This window comes from Castanea sativa, chromosome 5 (assembly GCF_040712315.1).
Source record: "Castanea sativa cultivar Marrone di Chiusa Pesio chromosome 5, ASM4071231v1".
Lineage (NCBI taxonomy): Eukaryota > Viridiplantae > Streptophyta > Magnoliopsida > Fagales > Fagaceae > Castanea > Castanea sativa.
In genome coordinates, this window is record NC_134017.1 from 8,652,082 (window position 1) to 8,674,618 (window position 22,537).

The 22,537-nt window shown below is 35.0% G+C and overlaps 1 protein-coding gene across 3 annotated transcripts in view; it reads left to right on the forward strand.

Annotated features, from left to right (window-relative positions):
* The window catches only part of LOC142633381 (midasin), a 39,984-nt gene extending 24,945 nt beyond the window's left edge, over positions 1 to 15,039 (forward strand). For 2 of the 3 annotated variants that reach the window (XM_075807613.1, XM_075807614.1), the window contains exons 41-72: positions 51 to 136; positions 437 to 578; positions 664 to 753; positions 1,982 to 2,105; positions 2,492 to 2,646; positions 3,139 to 3,252; positions 3,662 to 3,832; positions 3,964 to 4,143; positions 4,227 to 4,412; positions 4,593 to 4,694; positions 4,781 to 5,005; positions 5,111 to 5,227; positions 5,740 to 5,821; positions 5,915 to 6,042; positions 6,130 to 6,294; positions 6,662 to 6,737; positions 6,821 to 6,933; positions 7,459 to 7,538; positions 7,633 to 7,746; positions 8,302 to 8,370; positions 8,470 to 8,626; positions 8,896 to 9,062; positions 9,157 to 9,266; positions 9,380 to 9,612; positions 9,727 to 9,972; positions 10,316 to 10,534; positions 10,641 to 10,799; positions 10,880 to 11,104; positions 11,252 to 11,521; positions 11,615 to 11,758; positions 12,034 to 12,240; positions 12,352 to 15,039. In XM_075807613.1, the coding sequence (XP_075663728.1) occupies positions 51 to 136; positions 437 to 578; positions 664 to 753; positions 1,982 to 2,105; positions 2,492 to 2,646; positions 3,139 to 3,252; positions 3,662 to 3,832; positions 3,964 to 4,143; positions 4,227 to 4,412; positions 4,593 to 4,694; positions 4,781 to 5,005; positions 5,111 to 5,227; positions 5,740 to 5,821; positions 5,915 to 6,042; positions 6,130 to 6,294; positions 6,662 to 6,737; positions 6,821 to 6,933; positions 7,459 to 7,538; positions 7,633 to 7,746; positions 8,302 to 8,370; positions 8,470 to 8,626; positions 8,896 to 9,062; positions 9,157 to 9,266; positions 9,380 to 9,612; positions 9,727 to 9,972; positions 10,316 to 10,534; positions 10,641 to 10,799; positions 10,880 to 11,104; positions 11,252 to 11,521; positions 11,615 to 11,758; positions 12,034 to 12,240; positions 12,352 to 14,835 (7,140 nt within the window). In that variant the 3' untranslated portion in view covers positions 14,836 to 15,039. The remainder of the gene's footprint in view (positions 1 to 50; positions 137 to 436; positions 579 to 663; positions 754 to 1,981; positions 2,106 to 2,491; positions 2,647 to 3,138; positions 3,253 to 3,661; positions 3,833 to 3,963; positions 4,144 to 4,226; positions 4,413 to 4,592; positions 4,695 to 4,780; positions 5,006 to 5,110; positions 5,228 to 5,739; positions 5,822 to 5,914; positions 6,043 to 6,129; positions 6,295 to 6,661; positions 6,738 to 6,820; positions 6,934 to 7,458; positions 7,539 to 7,632; positions 7,747 to 8,301; positions 8,371 to 8,469; positions 8,627 to 8,895; positions 9,063 to 9,156; positions 9,267 to 9,379; positions 9,613 to 9,726; positions 9,973 to 10,315; positions 10,535 to 10,640; positions 10,800 to 10,879; positions 11,105 to 11,251; positions 11,522 to 11,614; positions 11,759 to 12,033; positions 12,241 to 12,351) is intronic. The other variant, XM_075807615.1, reaches the window with a different exon arrangement.
* Positions 15,040 to 22,537: the final 7,498 nt, after the last annotated feature.

The window sequence follows — 22,537 nt, forward strand, 5'->3', positions numbered from 1 at the left end:
TTTTTGACTGAGGAGACTTGTGGTTTTGTGGTCTTCTGATTGACATGCAGAACTTCTCAAAGATTGGTGATTATGATATTCCACTACCTGATATACTTGTACAGCCTGTGAATACAGCAACAGTGTTCCAGATTCTGTAAGCTGATATATATATTGCTTGATAGCCATTTGAATTTGTAAAACTGTTTTATCATATTTCAATTTATTAGCTATATAACTCTTTATTCAACAAAAATAATAAAGTACAACAATTAGAAACTTGGTATTCTGTTGTTTGGATTGTACATTTTTTCATCATTTACTAAATTACCGTATTTTAGAGATTTTTTATTTTTGACCATTTATTATTTATGTAATGATGCTGGTGAAGTCTTCTTTTTGATGTCACACTTGCATATCTCATTTCTCTCTCTTCAAACTTTTGTGCTCAATGCAGGCAAGGTGCATCCGCTATCCGTGAATATGATGTGCGATGTCTGAAGCTTAGAGTTGCTTCTTGTAACCTCTGGAACAGCTCTCTGACTGGGGCAAAATTTCATCATATTCTTTTATCTATGGCTCGTTCTCTTTTCCACCAGGTAGCTCCTGTTGCAAATTGGATATGCTTTTATTATTTCTGCTAGTATTCATGGAATTCATTCTTAATGTTACTCCTGCTTCCAGATTATATATGCACACAAAAAGTCTTTTGATTCAAATGAATTTGCAACAATCAAGTCCAATCTTTGTGCATTATCGGAGAATTCAGTTAAGGTATGCTTTTGCTGAAGTTTCTATATCTTTAATAATCTTTTGAAAAATGAGTGTTTCCAAAAGACTGGTCTTACCATTCGCATGGTTACTTTCCATATTTTCAGTTTGCATTCTTTTTTTAATTTTTTATTATTATTTAATGGCACCAATTGTTTCAACTTAAAACATTTTTCAAAAATTGTTTTCCTCATTTTCAGGTATTTGGAACAGAAATGTTTTACGCCTCTTATTTATTGCTATTGTGCTCATATTTATTGTGCATATTATTGTAATGAGTGAATTTTTTAAAAAGAAGAAATTGGTTTAAGTGTGCTTTAGGGTATTTTTCAGTTGTCCTGTATTAATACTTTTATTTGGTGTATCAAACTTTTTATTTAATATCTATATAAAAAACGTATAGGAAGACCAAAAATCACATTAGTAGAAGTAATAAAATAGGACATGTCAATTAGGGGAGTAACTCAGAATATGACTTTTGATAGAGTAGAATGGAGGCAAAGAAGACATATTAACTAATATGTTGGGGATCTATAGCCGACCCCAAAATTTTGGAACTATGGCATGAACAAAATGCTAGAAGCTTTGAGGACCAAAGAAAGGAGTATTCCAGAACTAAAGATGTTTTTTCTTACTTCTCTTTCTTTATTGGGTTTTTATCCTTTTTCTTCTCTTTTAGATTTCATTGATCATTGTAATCTACACCATGATTGATGGTCTCTAGTATTTGTCCTGTATACATTGTTTTTTTTCCCAATAAATTATGTTATTTATCACACACACACACACACACACACACACACACATATATATATTTGAAAATTTGTGATTTTTCAGACGTGCCAAATGCCAGAAAATGTTTCCCAAAGTGTAAGAACACAACCACATACCAGAAAACAAACAGTTTTCCTTTAAGAAGTTTTTGAAAACATTTTTGACATAAAATATCTTGTGATTGTAATTCTTTTAACTCTCTGTTCTCATCATTGTGAACATGAACTATTTCCCATTTTCAATAAAACTTTCTACTTAAAAAAAATTTATGCTGAAATTAACGGAGCCTTAACCTTAGAAACTCATACCTTGACTATCGCAGTTTTTGTTTCAGTTGGAATTCACATGTGGGCCCCATAGAATAGAACTTGAATAGAAATTTATGAAGTGATAAAAAACTAATCTTTCATGGCTGCATCAAGTCCATCCTTTTATCCATCTCTTTCTTTGGTGACAGCAGGAAGACCTCCAGCAAATGAGTTCCCTTATTCTCTCATCAAGCCATGGCAGATTGAAGGAGTCGGTGCAAAAGTACATTGAGCCGCTGCTAAAAGATCTCTATCTTCACTTTGAATCTACTGGTGATTAAATTTCTATTGATCATTTTCTGCTGTGTTTAGAATTATAAGATTTTTCTTGAGTATCAATTTTATTTATAGGATTTTGTCAACGGATGCCCTAAGGACATTTGTTAGTGAATCATTTTAGGAAAGTTTTATGGGAAACTAAAAAAAAAGCAACTTATTTTTTAATAGCTTTTTTCTAATTTTCTGTAAAAGTGGTATCAAAACTTTTCTAAAATGCTTCATTAACAAATGCCTCAAGGGCACTTGTTAACCGGACCCCTATTTATAAAGGGCTAGTAATATTAATTGTATTTATTTTGGTTCCAAGCAAAATTTGTTTTTCTGTTAAATTTAGTTTTTTATTTTTATTTTTAATTTTTCAATCCTTTTTTCTTTCTTAGACTTCCACTATATTCTTGGTTGTGCATGGCTACGGATTGGGGAATTACGTTTTCATCTCTTGCTTAGCTCTGATGATCTAGATCCGGCCATGAAGTACTATTGGAAGTATTCACAGTTGGCTGAGAAGATAGCATCCCTTAAGCTTGAAATCCAGGTATCTTTCTTGTATTATTTAACCAGCCTCTAAGTGTTTTGTAATGGTCTTTCATGCCTCAGGGCTCTTTTGTTGTTTTACAATGTTTAATTTTTTATGGGCTTTATTGTGAAATTTATGCACCTCCAATGCAATGTCAAAGATAGAATCGCTGTCCACATCTAAAGCTCTTCAAGCACCTCTCCTCAAATTTATTTCTTCATAACTATTAATTCTAGCTGCGTATTTGCATGTGTTTGTTGTTATCTATGGTTCTTTTGTTATCAAGTATCTTAACTTGAACCACAAGTTGATTGCACAAGTTCTGAAGTCAATCTGACATGTTTAGTTTTAATTAATTTCATTTCTTTTTGTAAGATCATAAACTCAAAACTTGTAATATATGCAAATGAATTTGCATGCTCATGTGCAGGCAGAAGTTTGTAGTTGAGCTTTTCTTTGAAGCCAAACGATGTGATAAATTTAAAGATTTTAATATATGGTTTGTTGTAGGTGCGACAAGAGTGTGGCTACTTAGCAGGACGCTTTTCTACAAGAGAAGATGACAATAGAAGAACACTGGCTTTAGAAAATCTTGAAGTGGAGCTTAGAAGGGTGCAAAGAAAGGTTTAATCAGTTTCACTTCTATTCTTGTATTACTAGTTTCATCGGCAGATAAAATAAACTAATTCATAGTATATGATAATATTAGTACTTTGTTAGTGATTGAGGAAATCAAATGTTTGTGGCGATTGTGAGTATGAATGATACCTTTTTGATAAGTAATAAAGTCTTACTAATATCAAAAACTCAAATCACCCAAGAATACAGGGAGTATACAAGGGGAGATCATGCGCTCAATCATGCAGATTACATAGATTTATCAAATCACTAACTGAATATGGAGAATGACAATGTGAAACAGACATTCAATCCAATAAAGTTCTAGAGAAAAATATTAGTTTACCAAGGCTGGACATGCTTCTTGTCAGTTCTTGTCTTTTATCTGATGACAAAAGTTTCTTCTTGTTCTCAGATTGTGTTCCGCTCTGATCCCGGGAAATTTATGAAGTTAAAACATGATTGCAAAGAATTTTTTGAAAAATGTGATGGGCTTCTTAAATATATTACTCCTTTGGAGGTTATGGTGAGTAATATTGAAGCCATGGGCTTACCACAGATTGTTGATCAAGTGTGCAACTGGCAGGTACAAATAATTTGTATGATAATAATTCTTTTCTTTTCCATTCCACATTGCTGTTGCATTTTATATGATTATTCCTACTTACCAAAAAAATTATTATTCCTATTTCACATGTTTCTATCTTGGTTTATCAGGACACGGCAACCTGTTTTGTTGGCCAATTATCAGAGGAATATGCTGAATATGTTGATGTAGTTCAACCAGTTCAAGTTGCAGTTTATGAAATGAAATTGGGCTCATCGCTGGTTCTGGCAAGTGTCTTCCAGAAAGATTTGCTGAGTAGGGTTGAGCTGGACGATATGGATCTCATTATGGTATTTTTTCTGTTTTATTTTAGATTTATTTTTTCTTTTGGATGTTTTAAACATATCATTGGCTGACTTGGAGGGTATTGCAGGGAACTATCTATTCATTCATGAGATTTCCACATGTATTTCCATCCAAGTTGATTTCTGTTAACTTGATCAGCACACAGCCTCAGCTTCTTTCCTATGACATAGATATTCCCACAATCTTTTCTGCTGCTGATATGACCCTGCTAGAAAAATTGGTTACATTCTCAAATGGTGTTGCTGTTGATAAGGTGGTCTGATCTTCATTTAATTCTTTCTTAATAGATAAACTTATTTCATTTGATTTCTCCATCATAACGTCGTCTTCTTGGACAGTTCTTCATCTATTTGGACCATTTTATTTATTTTACTATTATGTAGTATCAAATTGACGTGTTTATGCAATGTATTTGCTTTCCCATTTGGAATAGGTCTCTGTTATGCAACTTAAAGCCTCTCTTCATCAAAATGTTCTTGTCCGTGTTGCACATCATGTAGCTAATGCTCAATTGATGGATAAAGAGTCCTTTAAGGTCAGAGTCTATTTTAATTGCAACAAATAGAAAGGAATTTTCTCACATGATTATTATCTGATTATAAAATATATGATCTGAATCAGCTTTTGCATAAAATATTTAAAGAATTTTCCAACCTTTGGGTGAGCATGAAAATCCAAGCAAAAACCAAAAAGGACTATGATTCTCAGCAGTACAAGTTCAAGCCTCGTGCGTTTCAGATTGAGAGGATTATTGAAGTTGATATATCAACACTTGGCAAGTCAATGGGAAATGATAGTTTTTCAGAATGGAAGGCATTGCTTTCTGAAGAAAAGTTGACTACAATGGTAGTACTTTCATAATATTTATATGCAAATCTATGCAAGTATTTGCATTGTAAATTTATCATATTTTATTATTTGGTGGTCATAAAATCCTTTCATCTTTTTTAGGAGACTTCTAAGGAACAAGAAGCTTCGGAGGAAGAATGGGATGTAATAGAGGAGTCCATCCTGAACAACATGGTCGACATTCACAATCATTTATTTGGTTCAAATAATCTTGTTGCTGTAAGTTATATTAGAATTTTTTTTGAGAATACTTAATTTATCAGTTAATCTGCAAGATGTCACCTTGCGCTCCTGAATTTGTATTTATTTATTTATTTTTTTATAGAAGAAGTATGAATTTCAACAGATATGGAATTTCTTGAAATTATGATTGCAAGTTTTAAGTCCAAAAAAAAAAAAAAAAAAAATTAGCATAGAAATTTATTCTGTATTTATTTATAACTTGTTTAACAGAATATGATTTTGTATAACTAGTTCATTCCTTTAACTTTTTCACTACAAATTGATGTCTCAGAATGATGTTTTTGTGGTTTTCGTGTATTGCTAATGTAAAACCGCTGGGAGATTGCTTGGTATTAATTGAAGTCAGTGACGTATTTATTTTTCATTGTGGTTGGATATGTCTTGGTACACAAGGTTATGGCTTCATTGCACCCTATTCTTGGGTTTGTGTTTGTGTGTATTAAAAAGATGCTACATGCTGTCACTAACATATTGTTTGTTCAATTCAGCCTGGAACTTTCCAAATATCTGATGCAGAGAGATTGCTTTCCTTTACTGACTCCTATAGATTGGGAGTAGGGATGATTAAAGGTGATTTAGTTGAATTTTCTAATTTTCTGAATGAATATTTGGTATATTGTGCCATGGAGAGAGCATTCATTACCTTTTCTTCTTTACCCCCAGGTTTTGGAAGTTTATTTTTGTCCAGTTTAGATGCTAAACTTGTGCCAGAGCACTTATTACGTCTTTGTTTGGAGCATGAGCAGACAATTGCATCTCGTAGATCTGCTTGCAAATACAACTTTTACAAGGTTTTGCGAACTTCTTTGGTTGCTTGTTATTGCAATGTTTTCTTTTTATCTGATCATCTTCTAACTGAGTTACCATCCCTTTTCTAGGATTCAAATGCTCCCCTAATGGCTACAATGGTGAAACTGCTTACTCCTCTTCAACAGCAGATTCTTTCCCTCTTGAATGAATGGGAGGATCATCATGGCCTCCAAAGTATCATGGGTGTAATTAAGATGCTCTTGAATATTCCTTTCAGCACCCCATTGGCTAAGGTAGTGATATGACTATTTTACAGTCTCTTCAGGACTGCTTGATGGATGGCTTTGGATGATGCAGGAAGTGATTAAAGTAGTTTTAGTGGGCAGAATAGGTCCAATAACACTAGTGCACCTTTAACCTAGCATCGTATGTGTCACTTAGTTGCACAGAACACTGACTATTAAATCTGTGAATTAAATTGATAGATTGTTATTTAATTTAGTTGTTAAATTTAATCTTGGATTTTGAAATCCGTCTCATGGAGCCTTAACTTCTGTCTAGCTGCATGTCTGTGTTTGTATGAACGAGTTGATTACCCATCAATACTAAACCTTATCCCCTCCAATGAGTGCATAAGTATGTGATTTTTCTTGTTTGCAGGCTCTTTCTGGATTACAATTTCTACTTCACAGGGTCCAGGCATTGCATGAAAATGGCTCAAAATTCTCCCTAGCTGGTTAGAACTTGCTTCCACTAAGCACTTTTCCTTGGGTCTTGCTGTTGTTATTAACGTTTATGGTTTTCTTTAAATGGTTATAGATCAATTGGAGCCTATTCTTGATCTGATGTCATCATGGAAAAAGTTGGAATTTGGATCATGGCCTGCCCTGCTTGATGAAGTGCAGGATCAGTATGAGATTAATGCTGCAAAGGTAAGTCATAGTTATTCATATTTGTGAAGACTCAATATAATTGCAGTGCAATTGTTGAGCGTAAAATTTGTTAACCTCTAAAGAGGACGAGGGTAAATAACAGCAGTAAGAGTTAATAGTTAATACCATTCCTTGCCCACAAAAAAGTGTGAATACTTTAGCCATTTAATAATGAGGAAAACTACTGTTGAAGTAAACAATTTTCTTTTGTTTTTTCCTCTTGAGTGAATTTAGTTTGTGTACAATCATGGCATAATGAACTATGCTTCAGTGCAATCAAGCAAGTACAGGTTTGCTGATCCTGGTAGAGAAGTAACAATTTGTAACATCAGAAGATAAACTCCTGTTCTTGTGATTAATTCCAATCTTTAAGCTTTAACAGCGTATGCATTAAAGCAGCTTATAGAATATTTAAGTGATATAACATAAGCTTGCAGAATGGCTAAAATGTCCTTTTCGTCTTAAATCTTGAACCTCTGTATTATCTTTTGCTTAACTAATTTAATTGTCTTTTTACTGTTGCAGTTATGGTGTCCTCTGTATACAATTCTTCAACCCAGAGATTCTGTTGATACAGTTGGATATGACCTATCTACCATTCAAAGGCATGTTCTAATTAAGTTTCTAGCCTGAATTCATTTTGAAATTGCTTTATTATGTATATGGAATAATTTTGTAATTTACAATTGGGACTTGCAGTTTGGAGGAATTCATTAACACATCCAGCATTGGTGAATTTAGGAAACGTCTTCAACTTCTTTTTGCTTTCCTTGGTCACTTTGAAACTGGTAGATGCCTGAATATTTATTCAAGGTGAGTTGTAAATAATGTGGCTTTGTTGTCTTTCACTATTTAGATTTAAAGAAAAATCATGTAGGAGATCATCTGATTTTCCCCAATACATTTCTGTGAAAGCTAACATGTCATCTCTAAGACTCAAACACTTTGTTTCTTTTGAGGGAATGGGGGAGAAGGTGAAAAAAAAAGGACCCAATTGCCTTTTATTATTTAGAAGGAAAAAGAGGAGAAAGAAAATGTAGAGGGAAAGTTTCTGTGGGTCCCACCAATTTTTATTTATTTTTTATTTCCCCTCTAAATCCATAAAATGAATCATACCCTTGGAAATTTTTTTTAATGTGAAATTACTTTTATATTGTTATAGGTAATAATTAATTTAAAATTTAGGTGGATAAAACAGTAAAATAATCTTTTTCCCCCCCTTTCATTTTCCTTTCCTTTCCCTCACTCTTTTTTCTTCTCTACCCCCCTTCCGTGCAACCAAACATAGGGTCATAGTGCCCATTATATGTTCTTTGTTGGCAATTATTGTTTATATATGGTATACTAATTGTTAATTGATTATGCCAGCCCTTCTGATATGGAAAATTTGAAGATCTTGTACAATGTATTTGGATTTTATGTGCAATTCTTACCAATGTGAGTTCTTTTCTCTTGTTATATATTTAAATATTTTTTTATTAATTAACAAAGATCTATGAACTCATTTTGGTTGGTAATAATGTGTTTTTACTCCAGCATCTTGGAGCACATAAAAGCTATTAGAAGAAATATTGAGGTAGAGCTAAAAGAACTTCTGAAACTATGTGGATGGGAGCGTTCAGAAAGCTTGCTGTCGATTAAAAACTCAAAAAGTACCCGGAATAAGCTCAGGGATCTTATAGAGAAGTACAATGTAAGTAACATGTGGTCTATTAGTTTATCACTGATGCTATGAGATGAGCTTTTGTTGGATTGGTAATAGTCAACAGTGGACTGTTCACATGAGTACCCTACAGAATTTCTATTTTATTTCATTTTTGTAGCCTTCCAACTCATTCGTGTCAAATGTGATTTCTTATTTAGTGATTAATTTGTACTCGTATTTCTCAAGACTCAAAATAATCTAGCCTCTTTTCTTGGAGATAATGGTAATGACATGCTCTGTTGTTTTTGTTTGTATAGGACCATCTGCAAAAACCTGTATTGCCTTTTCTTAACCAATACGCACTACAAAGGGGAACAAATGCTCAATTATTAAATGGTCAAAAGCTGCTTAATGAATTTTCAGAAAAAAATATAGGGATGTGCAATGCTCCTTTTGATCTGAGAGCATTCTGTGATGAAGACAGGTTATTGCTATTATACATTCCTGGCATTTTGTGTGCTTAAGTTTTTCTCCAAATACCTGATTCTTGAACTTCACCATCATTTTTTCTGGTTTAGGTTATTTTATGCTGATTGGAGAAAAAAAATAGATCATGCTTTGCAGAAGTTGCACCTTGAGAGAGTTTCTGATTTTGATACTCCTTTCTTACACTTTAAGCCTGCTGAAGGTCCCCCCCCTACCTCCCTACTTATTTCTGAGTTATATTCCTTAATATATTTTTTTCTTCCGTTAGTCTCCTACTTTGGCATTTCCAGAATTATGAATATGTACTTTGTGCAGAGGTTGGTAGTATTTTAAGGCAATGTGTGGCCTCCCAGTCTACATGCCTCTTGTACCAGGAACAATGGAAGGATGTGTGGTGCACAATTGAAAATATATATCAAACTGTAGTGCATTGTGGTGATCTATGGAAGGACACAAACAAGAGTTTGGGGAAGAGGAGGGCCTTTTCAGAGCTTCTAAAGCTGTTAGAAAGCAGTGGCATGTCTAGGCACAAGTCTATATATATGGAGGTAATCAAAATTGGATGCTGGGATATTAGTTGTTGTAATCTATAGCTCAGATTGTTTGTGCATTATTATAAAGGCTAAATGTTGGTTTTCTTTTTCATGACTGGCACTTTGTAGGGCCAACACAAATCTTGGTGGTTCCTTGAGCCATCATATGATGTACAGCATCTGCTCCTGACACAAAGTAGACTGGCTCCTGGAGCTTTGGATGTTGCTGCTGCCAGCAAATTTCAAAGTTTTCCCCATGAGACCTTGGTTGCTGAATGGAAAACCGCCAATGAGTACTACTTTAAGAGCATAGCATCAGTGCTACTTCTGCAACAGATTTGCCTAAACTCCCATAAGGATATTACTCGTGAACAGGTAGATCTCTAACTAAATATCAACTGAAAAGACATTTTTAGTTTGATTTAGTTTAATCAACTGATTTCTCATGCTTTATGTTCAATTTCCATATTAGGTAGTGTTGCCAACTTGATACAATTCCATTTTTCTTTGTGATATCTTGCTTGACATGGGAAACCTGATTAATTTAACTATGGGTGAATGCTAGACTTTAATGAGTTTGTACATCTAAAAATCACTATTATTGTCTCTCTGGTCAGGCCTTGCTTGCCTGTCCAGTTTCTACACAATTATTTAAGAAACAGTTAGTTCCAAGAGTATCTATAATCGTCCTGTGTTGATTTCTTGTTTTTTTTTGTAGGTTGATAGGTCGGGTGCTTTTCTCAACCAGCTCATTGAGATACAGCAGAAGCAGCAGGTTGCTGTCAATGATTTTGCTAAGCAATTGAAGCGCTTGAGGGAATCTGTATCTACATTGGAAAATCTCTATCCAAATTCTCCAACCACTGATATTGAAACTGTTAGTGTGTGCCATATCAAAAATAAACATGGCACCTTGAAATGCCTGTGGCAGCAGAAGGTAAATTTTCAGTCTGGAATGTGGCTTGGCAAGTTTGTTATAATTTTTTCTGATATTTTGTTTCGCCTTTCTCTTAAGCTTAAGATATGAGAATTTTTCTTTGCAGGAACTCTTTGATGGTTTGTGTGCCATGCTGAATGAAGCGTCTCTGGTGCTAAGAACATTTGAAGATACCCATTTAAACACTTGTCATGGTGTCAAAGCTGCAGCAAATAGGGTTCTTGCTTTCATTGGAAATTTTGTTCCTGATTTTCAGAAATCTAAGGTGCAATATTATTGTTCCTCATTGTGTTTTTCTTTGAAGACAGTATTTCTTGGACAATATTGATGATAATTCTGTAACAGGAAGCATTGGATTATTACCTTCTTGGCCAAAACAGATCTACAGCAACACTAGCTGGTACCTCACACTGTTATGTTATTACAAAACAAATGGAACAGTTGGTGTCTCAAAACTTCCAGGCCATAAATAAGTTTGAGGAGCATCTCTTAGCTTTCAAAAAGCAAGATGTGGATTCAAGCTCAGTTATAGAAGTTTTGTTCAGTCATTTTGAAGTGGTGTTTAGAAAGGTATCTTTTCTTGTTTTGTTTTTCCTCCTTTCTATTCGTCTTCTTCTATGCTTCTTTTGTTGCTTGAGCTCTGAGCGGAAATGTAACTAGATTGTGAACCTGCTGTCTGAAATAGAACTTATAAATGTTACTTGAAATTTTTTGCAGGGAGAATTGATGGAGGAAGAGTATAATTCCATGCCGTCAATCAATGAACATACTGAGGGCAATAGTTCTGGGTTTGTTGAAGCCCTTAACAGTACTTTTGAACATATCACTGATGCATTGCAGAGATTAGGCTCATCAAGTTCTGGACAAAACCTTCCAGAAGAGTCAGTGGGGAATATTACCTCTTGGGAATTTCTGTTTGACTCATTTGTAGTGGATTTAAGATTGGATCTATTATGTGATAAGCTTCTCAAAACTATGTTCTATGCTGTAAGTTACTTGCTGCATGTTTTGATTATTGTCAGGTCTTTCCCATTTGTAGATATATCTAATCTGGTTAATCATCTGATTGGCTGTGCTCAGGAAAAACTCCTGAATCATTCTAGCATTGATATTAGCAGTAATTCCCAAATTGGAGCACAATTTAAGCATCTACATGTCTCTTTGAACATAATTTTGAACTTTGGCGATGCACTCCTGCAAGATCTTTTAGCTATGTATAGAACGGTAAGTTTGTTGCCTCTTTGCTCAAAACTTGGCATTTCTTCTTTTAATTTTGTGTGAAGAAATTTTTTTCTTCAAGTGTCATATTTGCCAATTTTTCTGTGCATGTGAAAAACAATAGTACTCGTTTTCTATTGTAAATGAAGATTCAAACAATAGGATGACTCCTTTTTTTGGTTCGAATTTTACCTGTGCTATTTTAATTATCTGAATTATTCATGGAAGCAAACTTCAAATTTATGAAATACAAAAACTAAAATCTGTATTTATCCTTGCAGGTTTCTATGGTGACCCATGTGCTTGCAAGTGTTTTTGCTTCTTTATTTTCAAAAGGATTTGGCATCTCTGCTGAAGATCAGGTGGATGATGGTACTCGTGATAGATCTGAAGATGCAAATGGAACTGGTATGGGAGAAGGTGCTGGAATGAATGATGTCAGTGATCAGATAACCGATGAAGATCAGCTGATTGGGGCATTGGATAAGGTACCGCATTGAAAGACATTTGAGTTTGCATAACTTGGTATTAATGCCTTTTTCTTTCTATTTCATTAATGCTTCGACTGTCTCATTATTTTCCATTAAATGTTTCTACAGCCAAGTGAAGAGCAAGATGCCTCAAATGAAGTCCCGAATAAGAATGAGAAGGGGATTGAGATGGAACAGGATTTTGCAGCCGATGCACAGAGCGTTAGTGAGGACTCTGCAGAAGATAACAATGATGATGGTAGTGAGGATGAACAGTTAGAGTCTGCAATGGGGGAAACCGGTGCTAACAGTGAAGCAGTTGATGAGAAACTTTGGGATAAGGATGAAGATGAACCACCCAGTAATTTAAATGAGAAGTATGAATCAGGGTCTTCTGTTAGGGATAGAGATACAAGCTCTAGGGAGCTTAGGGCCAAGGAAGATAGTGCTGCTACTACTGATGAACCTGGGGAGCTTAATGCTGATGAACCTGGAGAGCTTAATTCTGATGAACTTGACAAACAAGATGATGAGATTGGAAGTGAGGACAATCTTGCTGACAGAGAGAACATAGAAGACATGAAACTGGACAAAGAAGAAGCATTTGCTGATCCCACAGGGTTAAACCCTGAGGAGTCAAATCAGTGTTCTGATGAAGATATGGACACAGATGAAAAGGAGGTTGCAGATTCTGTGGAGGGCGCAGATCCTGTGGAGAATGAGGAGTCTGATGAGAAGGGAAACCATGAGGAAGAAAATACAAATGCAACAGATGAAACAATGGGAGAGGCAGAGGCAGAACAAGTGGGTGGAAGTCCTGAAAGGGATGATCCTGGTAGAGATCATGAAGAGAATGTTGAGAAGAATTTAACCAAACCAAGTAATGATATGTTTAAGCCAGGAATTTCTGATCTTATTTCTAATCATGTGCCCAATGCAGAATCTGCAACACAACCAAAAGGTGACTCTCAGGCACCAGATTCAAGAAATATAGCACCACAATCAAACTGGTCTAGCAGCAATGATGCTCAAAATGACTTTGCTCCTTTAAAGGGCTTACCTTCCACTAATACTACTGAAATGGATATTGAGGTGGCTGACTCATCAAATAGTGGGAGATTGACTGACGATCAACCAAAAAGTCAGTTCCCTCAACATGAACCTTCATCTACTCAAAAAACCCAAACTAATCCTTACCGGAATGTTGGGGATGCACTTGAAGAGTGGAAAGAAAGAGTCAAAGTGTCTGTTGATCTTCAGGCAGACAATACAGAGTCACAAGGTGAGATCGAGGATGCAAATGAAGATGAATATGGATTTGTGTCCGAATTTGAGAAAGGGACAGCACAGGCCTTGGGACCTGCAACATCTGAGCAGGTTGACAGAAATCTCAATGGAAATAAGCCGGATGAAGATAGTCTTACGGTGCATAGGGATGACCTTACTGATATGGAGATTGAGAAGCAAAATTCTGAAGCACCCCCTCTCAAGAGCTCTGCCTCAATCCACAGAAGTAAGATTGAAGAGCATATGCAGCTCACAGATTTGGAGAAGTCACCTAATGAGGGATCTGAAGAGGTTCAAAGTCTTGATGATGATAATCCTGGAAGCCTTTCAGAGAGTTTGGTCTCTGTCAAGAAGTCTTACTTGAGTGAAGGCATACATCAATTCAGCAAACTTTCTGTTGATGATGAGCTGGGAAAGGCCCAAGATCCTGAGGAAGTTTCCAATGATGTGAACAATAATGCTACTGCTCTTTGGAGAAGATATGAACTACAGACGACAAGGTTATCCCAGGAATTGGCGGAACAATTGCGGCTTGTGTTAGAGCCCACTCTTGCCAGCAAGCTCCAAGGGGATTATAAAACTGGTAAGCGTATTAACATGAAGAAGGTAATTCCATACATTGCAAGTCATTACAGGAAAGATAAGATATGGCTGAGGCGGACCCGACCTAACAAACGTGATTATCAAGTTGTTATTGCTGTGGATGATTCCCGTAGTATGTCTGAGAGTTGCTGTGGTGATGTTGCCATTGAGGCTCTAGTAACTGTTTGTCGTGCCATGTCTCAACTGGAAATGGGAAACTTGGCTGTTACAAGCTTTGGAAAGAAGGGGAACATTAGGTTACTGCACGATTTTGATCAGTCGTTTACTGGAGAGGCTGGGATCAAGATGATCTCCAGCTTGACATTCAAACAAGAGAATACCATTGCGGATGAACCAGTGGTTGATCTGTTGACGTATTTGAACAACATGTTGGATGTAACTGTGGCAAAGGCACGACTTCCATCTGGACAGAACCCATTACAACAGCTTGTCTTGATCATTGCAGATGGTCGGTTCCATGAGAAGGAAAACTTGAAGCGCTGTGTTAGAGATGCATTGAGTCGGAAGCGTATGGTTGCATTTCTCCTTCTGGATAGTCCGCAAGAGTCGATCATGGACCTCATGGAAGCATCCTTTGAGGGTGGAAGCATTAAATTTTCAAAGTATATGGATTCCTTTCCCTTCCCATATTACATTGTGCTAAGGAACATTGAAGCACTTCCTAGAACCCTTTCTGACTTACTGAGACAGTGGTTTGAGCTTATGCAGTATTGGAGGGAATAAATTTGTTGGATTGAAGAGTTCAGAGTGACACAATTGACTTGTAAATGTGCAAAGTTTGACGGGCACTAGGTGCGGTATAATGTAGTGTTCAAAACCAGGAAAAAATTAATGTTATAATTTTAGATGGCCTGTACCTGTACAGTATCTCAAATGCTGCTTAACAAAATTATGTTATCAATAATAAAGGTTATTTATTGTGTCAAATTTCTTGGCTATTTTCTTTGTTTTGGAGCCGGTCTTTTTTGGTAATATTGTTGGACTTGTAATGTCATTTACATTGTTATATTTTTTTGGTGATTTCGTCAAAGGGTGGACTGGAGGCTACTATGGAAGGAATCCTTTTGAGTTTGGACCCAATATAATATTCACCTCCACCGAATTCTAAGTTAAATTTTTGACACAGCAATGGGAGGAACATTAACATGGCTATAATATGGACTAGTATACACCATGGTTCCTATTCATGCGAGTGCTCTTAATTAAACTCTTAAACTTATGAGAGTGCTCTTAATTAAACTTACGTGCTGCAATTTCACTTTGGGTTGTACTAATAAAGTCGTTGTATCTTTAACTATTGAAGCTTATTTCGCACGAAAAGGATATAGGCGGCTAACAAGCCTTCTTAGAGACACAAACATTGAGAAATAATAGGGTTTGGTGTTTTTGCACTTGGTGTGTATATATATATATATATATATATATATTATTTATTTGAGGTATGGGCTTTGTAAAGTTGTGATTTATAACCATTTTGTGTTGGTTTTAATTCCATGCCAAATTTGATTGTAATTTTATTCAATCATTTTTCTTTGTATTTATGTGGGGTTTTTAATTGTAAGGGATGTGTGTGACAGAGTATGAAGACTCAAGCTTAAAGTGAAGATCAAGTGGATTTTGCGAGAATCTCGCGAGAAGTTATCCCGAGAAGTAGCCACGTGTAAAGCATACGACTGGAATACGAAGAGTCATGACAGTTTGGAGTTTTCATGAATGTCTCGCGGGTAAGGTTTTCTCGCAAAATACTTGCGAAACATTCTGTTTGGCTATTTTGTCATTTTTGCTTTACTAAGTCTTTACTTACACTATATATACCATTATTATCCACTTATTGTGTAGAGTGTTTTTCAGAAAGAAAACCCTAGAATATACACTTGAGAGTTAGAGATTGTTTTATCCACAATCATCTACACATTTCCTTGTGATTTTCCTCTACTCCTACCTCTACATATCCAAATCCTTGAGAGGTTGATAGCCTAAACACTAACCACACTCAATCTGAGTGTAAAGTGAGGTTTTGGTGCTGCTGGGAAGTATTGGAAGGAGCCATCCACTTGGTAGATGCAATCGGGCTGAATTGCGGGATTCGAGAAAACTAGAGAAGATAAGATTCTAAGAAGCCAGTTGATAGCAGGAGCTTGGAGGGCTCAAGTACATTGGGTAGACTAGGCTTGGAGGGTCTTTGTTATTCGTGTACTCCAACTTATTCTGTAGTGGGTCGATTTACCACTTGGAAGGCGGTGAAGAGGTTCTTTGCTGAGTTCTTCGGTTTCCTCTTCGATAGCACATCGCTGTGTTATCTTGTGTTTGCATCTCTCTGCCCTACTCTTTAAGCTTATCTTTTATTGTTGTTATTGCATGAATATAGCTTAGGGTAGTTGTATCGGTTGTTTACGCTCATTTACTCTTATTCTGCACTTAACTTAAGTTAAAATAAAAGTAATCTAGCCGTAATTTTTATTTGGGGGTCTAAACAAGCTCTTGTGTTTCACACAAATCCGAGCTTTCAGATTTGAATACCACTTACCAAAAAGGAAAAAAAAAAAAAGAAGTTAATTAATTTTTTGATATGTTGATAATTATGAAGTTTATGTTGATACAGTGATCCCAACATTTTGAAATAAGGACAAAATTTAATTTAAATTAATTTATATTTTCCCACCATATATGAATTTACTATGACATTTTTTTACATATTGAGATATATGAATTTACAATGGTGCACGGTAGTATATGACAATTCTTTAACATACAAGCAATTGAGGAAATTTTGTACCGAGTCCATTAGCGAAATTTTCTATTATCATAGGAAAATTTGTGGGCTATAAAATATAATTGCGTGCTATTGGAAATGAATAATTTTTATTTGAGTTAATTTGATTAATTTTATGATTTAGATTAAAGATTATAAATGTAAAGATGTGTCTTATATAATTTAAAATCTAAAATGATGCGAATCATGAACATTTTGTATAATATTAGATTTAAGAAATAAAAACTTAATCCTAAAATGAAATGCCTTCATTAGAGTGAACTGTGGTGTCCACAATCATTGGAGGTTGAATGACTTTTAAATTTGATCGGATTATTTGCCTACATAGTACATATAATATAGGAGAGACTTGATCCCAAATTCCCATGATGTTCAGTCTCATTTTAAAGAGTGAGAAGTTTTTTTTATTTTTTTATTTTGAGATAAAAAGAGTGAGAAGTTAATAGCCATTTTCCAATTTAACTTTCAGATATTATTTTATTGACTGCCTCAAATTAAACCTAGCCATGTAACAAGAAAAACTCTCCTGAAAAAGATTAACAAATAAAGAATCCATCAAGTCTTTCCCATGTTTAGGGCAAAGAAACCATGTAATATTATCAATCTTAAAACTCGTGGTCCAACCTCCACTGGTTGTCAACACCACTGGTTTATTAAAGCCAGCAAAAGGAAAAGAAAAGAAATTCCTTGCGGTATGAGTATTAGCAATGTATTACAATATTGGTCTATAAACTTGAACAAAGTTTTCTTTCAAACTAGTTTGAAGGAATCTCTTTAATTCATTACATAATGACTGATAAAACCATTTAAACAAGTCACATATTTAATTAAAATAGAAAATATTTATTAAAATAGTATTTTTTTTGTTGATTGACCCATACATGGATAAAAGAATTTTCCTTTAAACTAATATGGACCATGTAGGGGTAAAATAGATAATATATATATATTTGGGCCTAATTTGGTGGTGTAAGTCTATCCAAGCAGAGTCTTTGAGGCCCACAGGCCAGTTCACACTACGAGGGGTGGAGGAGTTGTCCGAGGAGTGTTCCCTCGGACGGGTCCAGTAAATGTCATGGGCCATGCCAAGGGGTTTGGAGACAGAATTCCGAAAGATCTGTTGGGTAAAGGCGTGATCCATGCAATGGTTAGAAGGACGAATGTATGAGAAATATCAGAGGAGAAAAAGCTGTTACCACCGCATTAAAGACCCTGCACCTACTTCTCGGCCGCATTAATGGAGGAATGACCTCTAAACAGTGAGGTTCAGTCTTCCAGTTGGTATTGGAAGGTTTCAAGAAGGTGCTGGATGTGACAAGTATCTAGTTAGGAGATTTGTGATACACGTGGAAGAAAGAAAGAAGAAGAGGATAGGTACAAGAGAAGAAGAGAGATATAAAAGGGGGATGATGGTAGAAGAATGGGGGAGGGGATACTTAAATGGTAGTTGCGATATTGTTCTAAAAAGAAAGAAAGGCAATATATGTGGTCCTCGGCTTACGTCCGAGGAGAGTTTCTTTGCTATTTTCATCCATTGAACACACGGATAACGGCAATCTAGCCTGATTTCTCTCTTTATCCAATATCCATAGTCTATGTTTTAAGCCCACACTCTACAAATCTTATTGTATAAGGTTCTTTGGGTCTGAATCCGTCCAGTGATTGGACTAGGTACAAATTGTGCACTTACAGAGCAGTTAAAATTTTTCGCTATTTATAAGCTTCCATTTTGGAGTCACACACACCACATAGCCCCCACATTTCCTTCAATCCTATTTGGAGCTGTTAAATTTTTTCCCTACTTATATGCTTGCATTTTGGATCATACACAACAGTGGTGGTGGTTGGTTGGTTGGTTCGGTGGTATGGGTTTGTGGTGAGTGGTGGACGGGTTTGTTGTTTTGGCTGTGGGTTTGCCACCGTAGGTCTGGGTTTTGCTTGCTATGGGTTTGGGTTTTGTTCACGGTGGTGGGGACCGTGGGTTGCTGCATTTGGTGTTGATTGTGTTGATGGTGGATTGGTGCTATAATCTCTCCACCTTTTTTTTTTTTTTTTTTTTTTTTTTGTGGTGTTGATGGTAGATTATGGGTTGGTGGTGGTGGTGGTGGTGTCAGGTGTGTGTAGTGCAGTGGTGGTGGGCTTGTGGTGATGGTGGTTTTAGTAAATTTGTGGTTGTTCTTGAATAGAAAGAATGAGAGAAAAAAGAATAAATAATGTGTTGTATTGTAAATGATGGTGATTTTGAGATATAATATTTTATTGTGTAGAAATATTATTTTAATGTGTTGTATTGTAAAATAAAAGTTGGGATGCTGGAGTATAGTAAAATGGTATTGTATAATTGATAAATTAATTTTTTAGAATGATAAAGTAGAATATGATGGCATTTTGGGCTGTGGATGCTCTTATGCTGCAATTTCACTTTGGTTAGTACTAATAAAGTCTTCCTATTTTTAAAATTTGACACATGTGAGTACTTCCTATTTTTTTCTTTTAACCCTTATTTTATTTTATTGAGGCTTGAAATTAATACTATTTGTTATGAAGCCAAAAAGGATGTTAAAAATGCTAAAAGCCAATTTCACAACCAACCCACAAAAATACTTACTACATTAAAATTTTTGACACTCAACTAATAGCTCAGTGTAGCTTAATGTTATAATAAAATGATACATTTTTATTTGTCTCACGCGTGCCTCCTTTATTTTCTGTCAGTTTTGCTTCTCTCTCTTTCTCTCATGGGTTTGGGTCAATTGCAAACGGATCTTATTGATTTTCAATTTTTTCCTTATAACTTATTGAGACTTCCGTATCCGTGAAATTGATCTCTGAGGGTACGTAACATCTATTTTCTCTTAGTAACCCAAAAAAAAAAAAAAAAAATCAAAATCAGATGATGTATCAGTGTTGACAACCTGTGGAGGTTTGACAACTTTTAAATTTGATCATATATATTTTACATGTTTTAGGAGAGAATTGATGGATTGCTTTTCATGTTTTCGGCTTTCCATAAAAAAAAAAAAAAAAAGAAGAAAAGAAGAAGAAGAAGAAGAAGAGAGAATTGATAGATTGTTTACCTGCTTCAGATGAGGTTTACTCATATATGTTAGATAGAGAGAAGTTGATGGGGATGATAGCCGGCCCTTGAAAAAAAAATTGTAGCCCTTTATTTTAGTGACCACTTGAAACAAAATTTAAAGTTAGTTGGAAGGGTGGCTTGATGCATTTGGAGGCTTTAGGCTAAAACTAAATTGAGGTATTTTATATATTTAAATATGACTTTAAAAAAAAAAATATTACTCAAATTCTATTATCTTGTTTTAGATGCAAAATTGCTAATTAGCCATGTGTGTGTATATATATTGTTGAGAAAGCTTATAGAAACAAAAAAATTGACAAACTTTTCACACCAGTTGGTGTGACAGCTTGATAGTAGTAAGTAAAAATGTGATACTAGTGGTGGATACTTAGATGAAAACTAGTAAAAGTTTGCCATAGTAAAAGTTTGTTAACTCAACTATGTTGTGAAATTTTTTGTGTATTGCTTTTTATTTTTATTTTTTAGAAGTGCTATATTCACAATTATTTTCACAATAAATCCAAAGTGTTAAGTTATTACTAGTTTTAATATGAATTCACCATTGAAATTACTTTTTTTTTCCTACCAATAACAACCAGTAATAACCTGAGATTTAAGATTGCAAAATATGTTATAGATGTAGCAATTTTATTTTTCTTTATTTTTATTTTCTTGTTTTTCATTTGAGAAAAAATATTATTTTATTTATTGACTAATACTTGAATTTAATTAATACTATTATAATATAAGAAATAATTCTATTGGTTAAAATTTGGAGGATTAAGGGGATTGACTCATTCACCTATGGAGTATAGAGCTAGCCCTACTAGCTGGTAACAAGAAAACACAACATATGTGACTGTCGTCATCAGAAGCAAATAAACAATTCATCTAGTCTTTCACGTATTCCTTGGGAAAATTACACTTTGCCACTCTAAACTATACACTAGATTACACTTTGCACCCTAAACTATCCGATTGCACACTTTGCACCCTAAACTATCACACTTATCACGCTTTGCACCCCGGTGTTATTTTTGCTGTTATATTTAACAGAATTTTGTTGCATGTGACAAACACATGCTTCTTGCTTAGGTGGAATAAAGTTAAAATACTGAAATAACCTTCCTCAAAATCAATTAAAACAAAACCCAAAGAATGAACAATCTCTTTCTCCTCTCCTAAACCCATGGCACCTCTCAACTTTGAACAATCTCTTTCCGACCCTTGAAGCTCCAGCATCGGCCCTTGACACTTCAGCAGCTCCGCCGTTCCCATTCTCTGCCGACCCTTTTTAGTTTCACAGGTACCCAAGATCTGTCCCCCTTCATCTGTGAACAATCACTTCCTTTTAATTTTATTCTATTTTGTTTTCCATTTTCTCCGTTCTGTGCTGTGATGTTTGGCCGGATCCTACAACTGCCTGTACTGAGTGCTTCTTCACGAGACAGATTGGTTTGGAAATGAAAAACATTCCAGAAAAGAAAATGAAAAGGATTCCGCGGGTAACCGTTCTGCATAGTAGTCAGCCCGTGGGTCCCAAAAAATTGAGTTTTTTATTTTATTTTTTATTTTTTTTATTTATAAATTTAGTTTTTAGGCAAAAAAATAGAAGTGGGTTCCCTCAGCAACTAAACAAGGCCTTACAGACCCATTATCTTACAAACCGAACTCACTAATCAATAACAGTATTGGAACTAGTATTTAGATAAACATTCAGCTTATCGTGGTGGTCCTGGTATTAAAATAGTGTTTCTCATTTCATTTCCACTTTAAGAAGAAGAATCTGATGAATTCATCAGAAACAATCACCAAAATCGTTATAAGGAGAGAACGATAAAAAAAAAAAAAAAAATCAGTCAAGAATTACATTTGGGCATTTTGAACTTTGTGTTTCTCAAAATTACGTGTATTTTGATTTTGCTAACCTTTGAACTTTGTCAATGGCCAAGGAAGATATGAGAGAAACTCTGAGATTTGTGTGATTTTTTTTTTTTTTTGAGACCGTGCAAGTGAAGTTGCGTGGAATCTGGGGAAGAGGATGGGCCCACGTGAGATAGAGGGAGATGTGGAAAAATTTGGGTTTTGTTTTAATTGATTTTGAGGAAGGGTGTTTTAGTCTTTTAACTTTATTCCACCTAAGCAAGAAGCATGTGCTTGTCACATGCAACAAAATTCTGTTAAATATAACAGCAAAAATAATACCGGGATGCAAAGCGTGATAAGTGTGATAGTTTAGGGTACAAAGTGTGCAATCAAATAATTTAGGGTGCAAAGTGTAATCTAGTGCATAGTTTAGGGTGATAAAGTGTAATTTCCCATGTATTCCTTAGCAATGTAAATATATATAAACCACAACTTTTGTTTGGCTACGTACCAGGAAATTCAGTAGAAATTTCATTAATGTCTGCTTTGTCAATTTGCTTCTATGATAAAAGAAATGTCCTAAGCAATAGATTATAATATTGATCTGTGAACTACATTCATCTATTTATATATATGCTTCTATTTTGGAATGTCAGATAAAATCATACAGTACGAAACCTAAATACCACCCTTCCCCCACTGAGAGA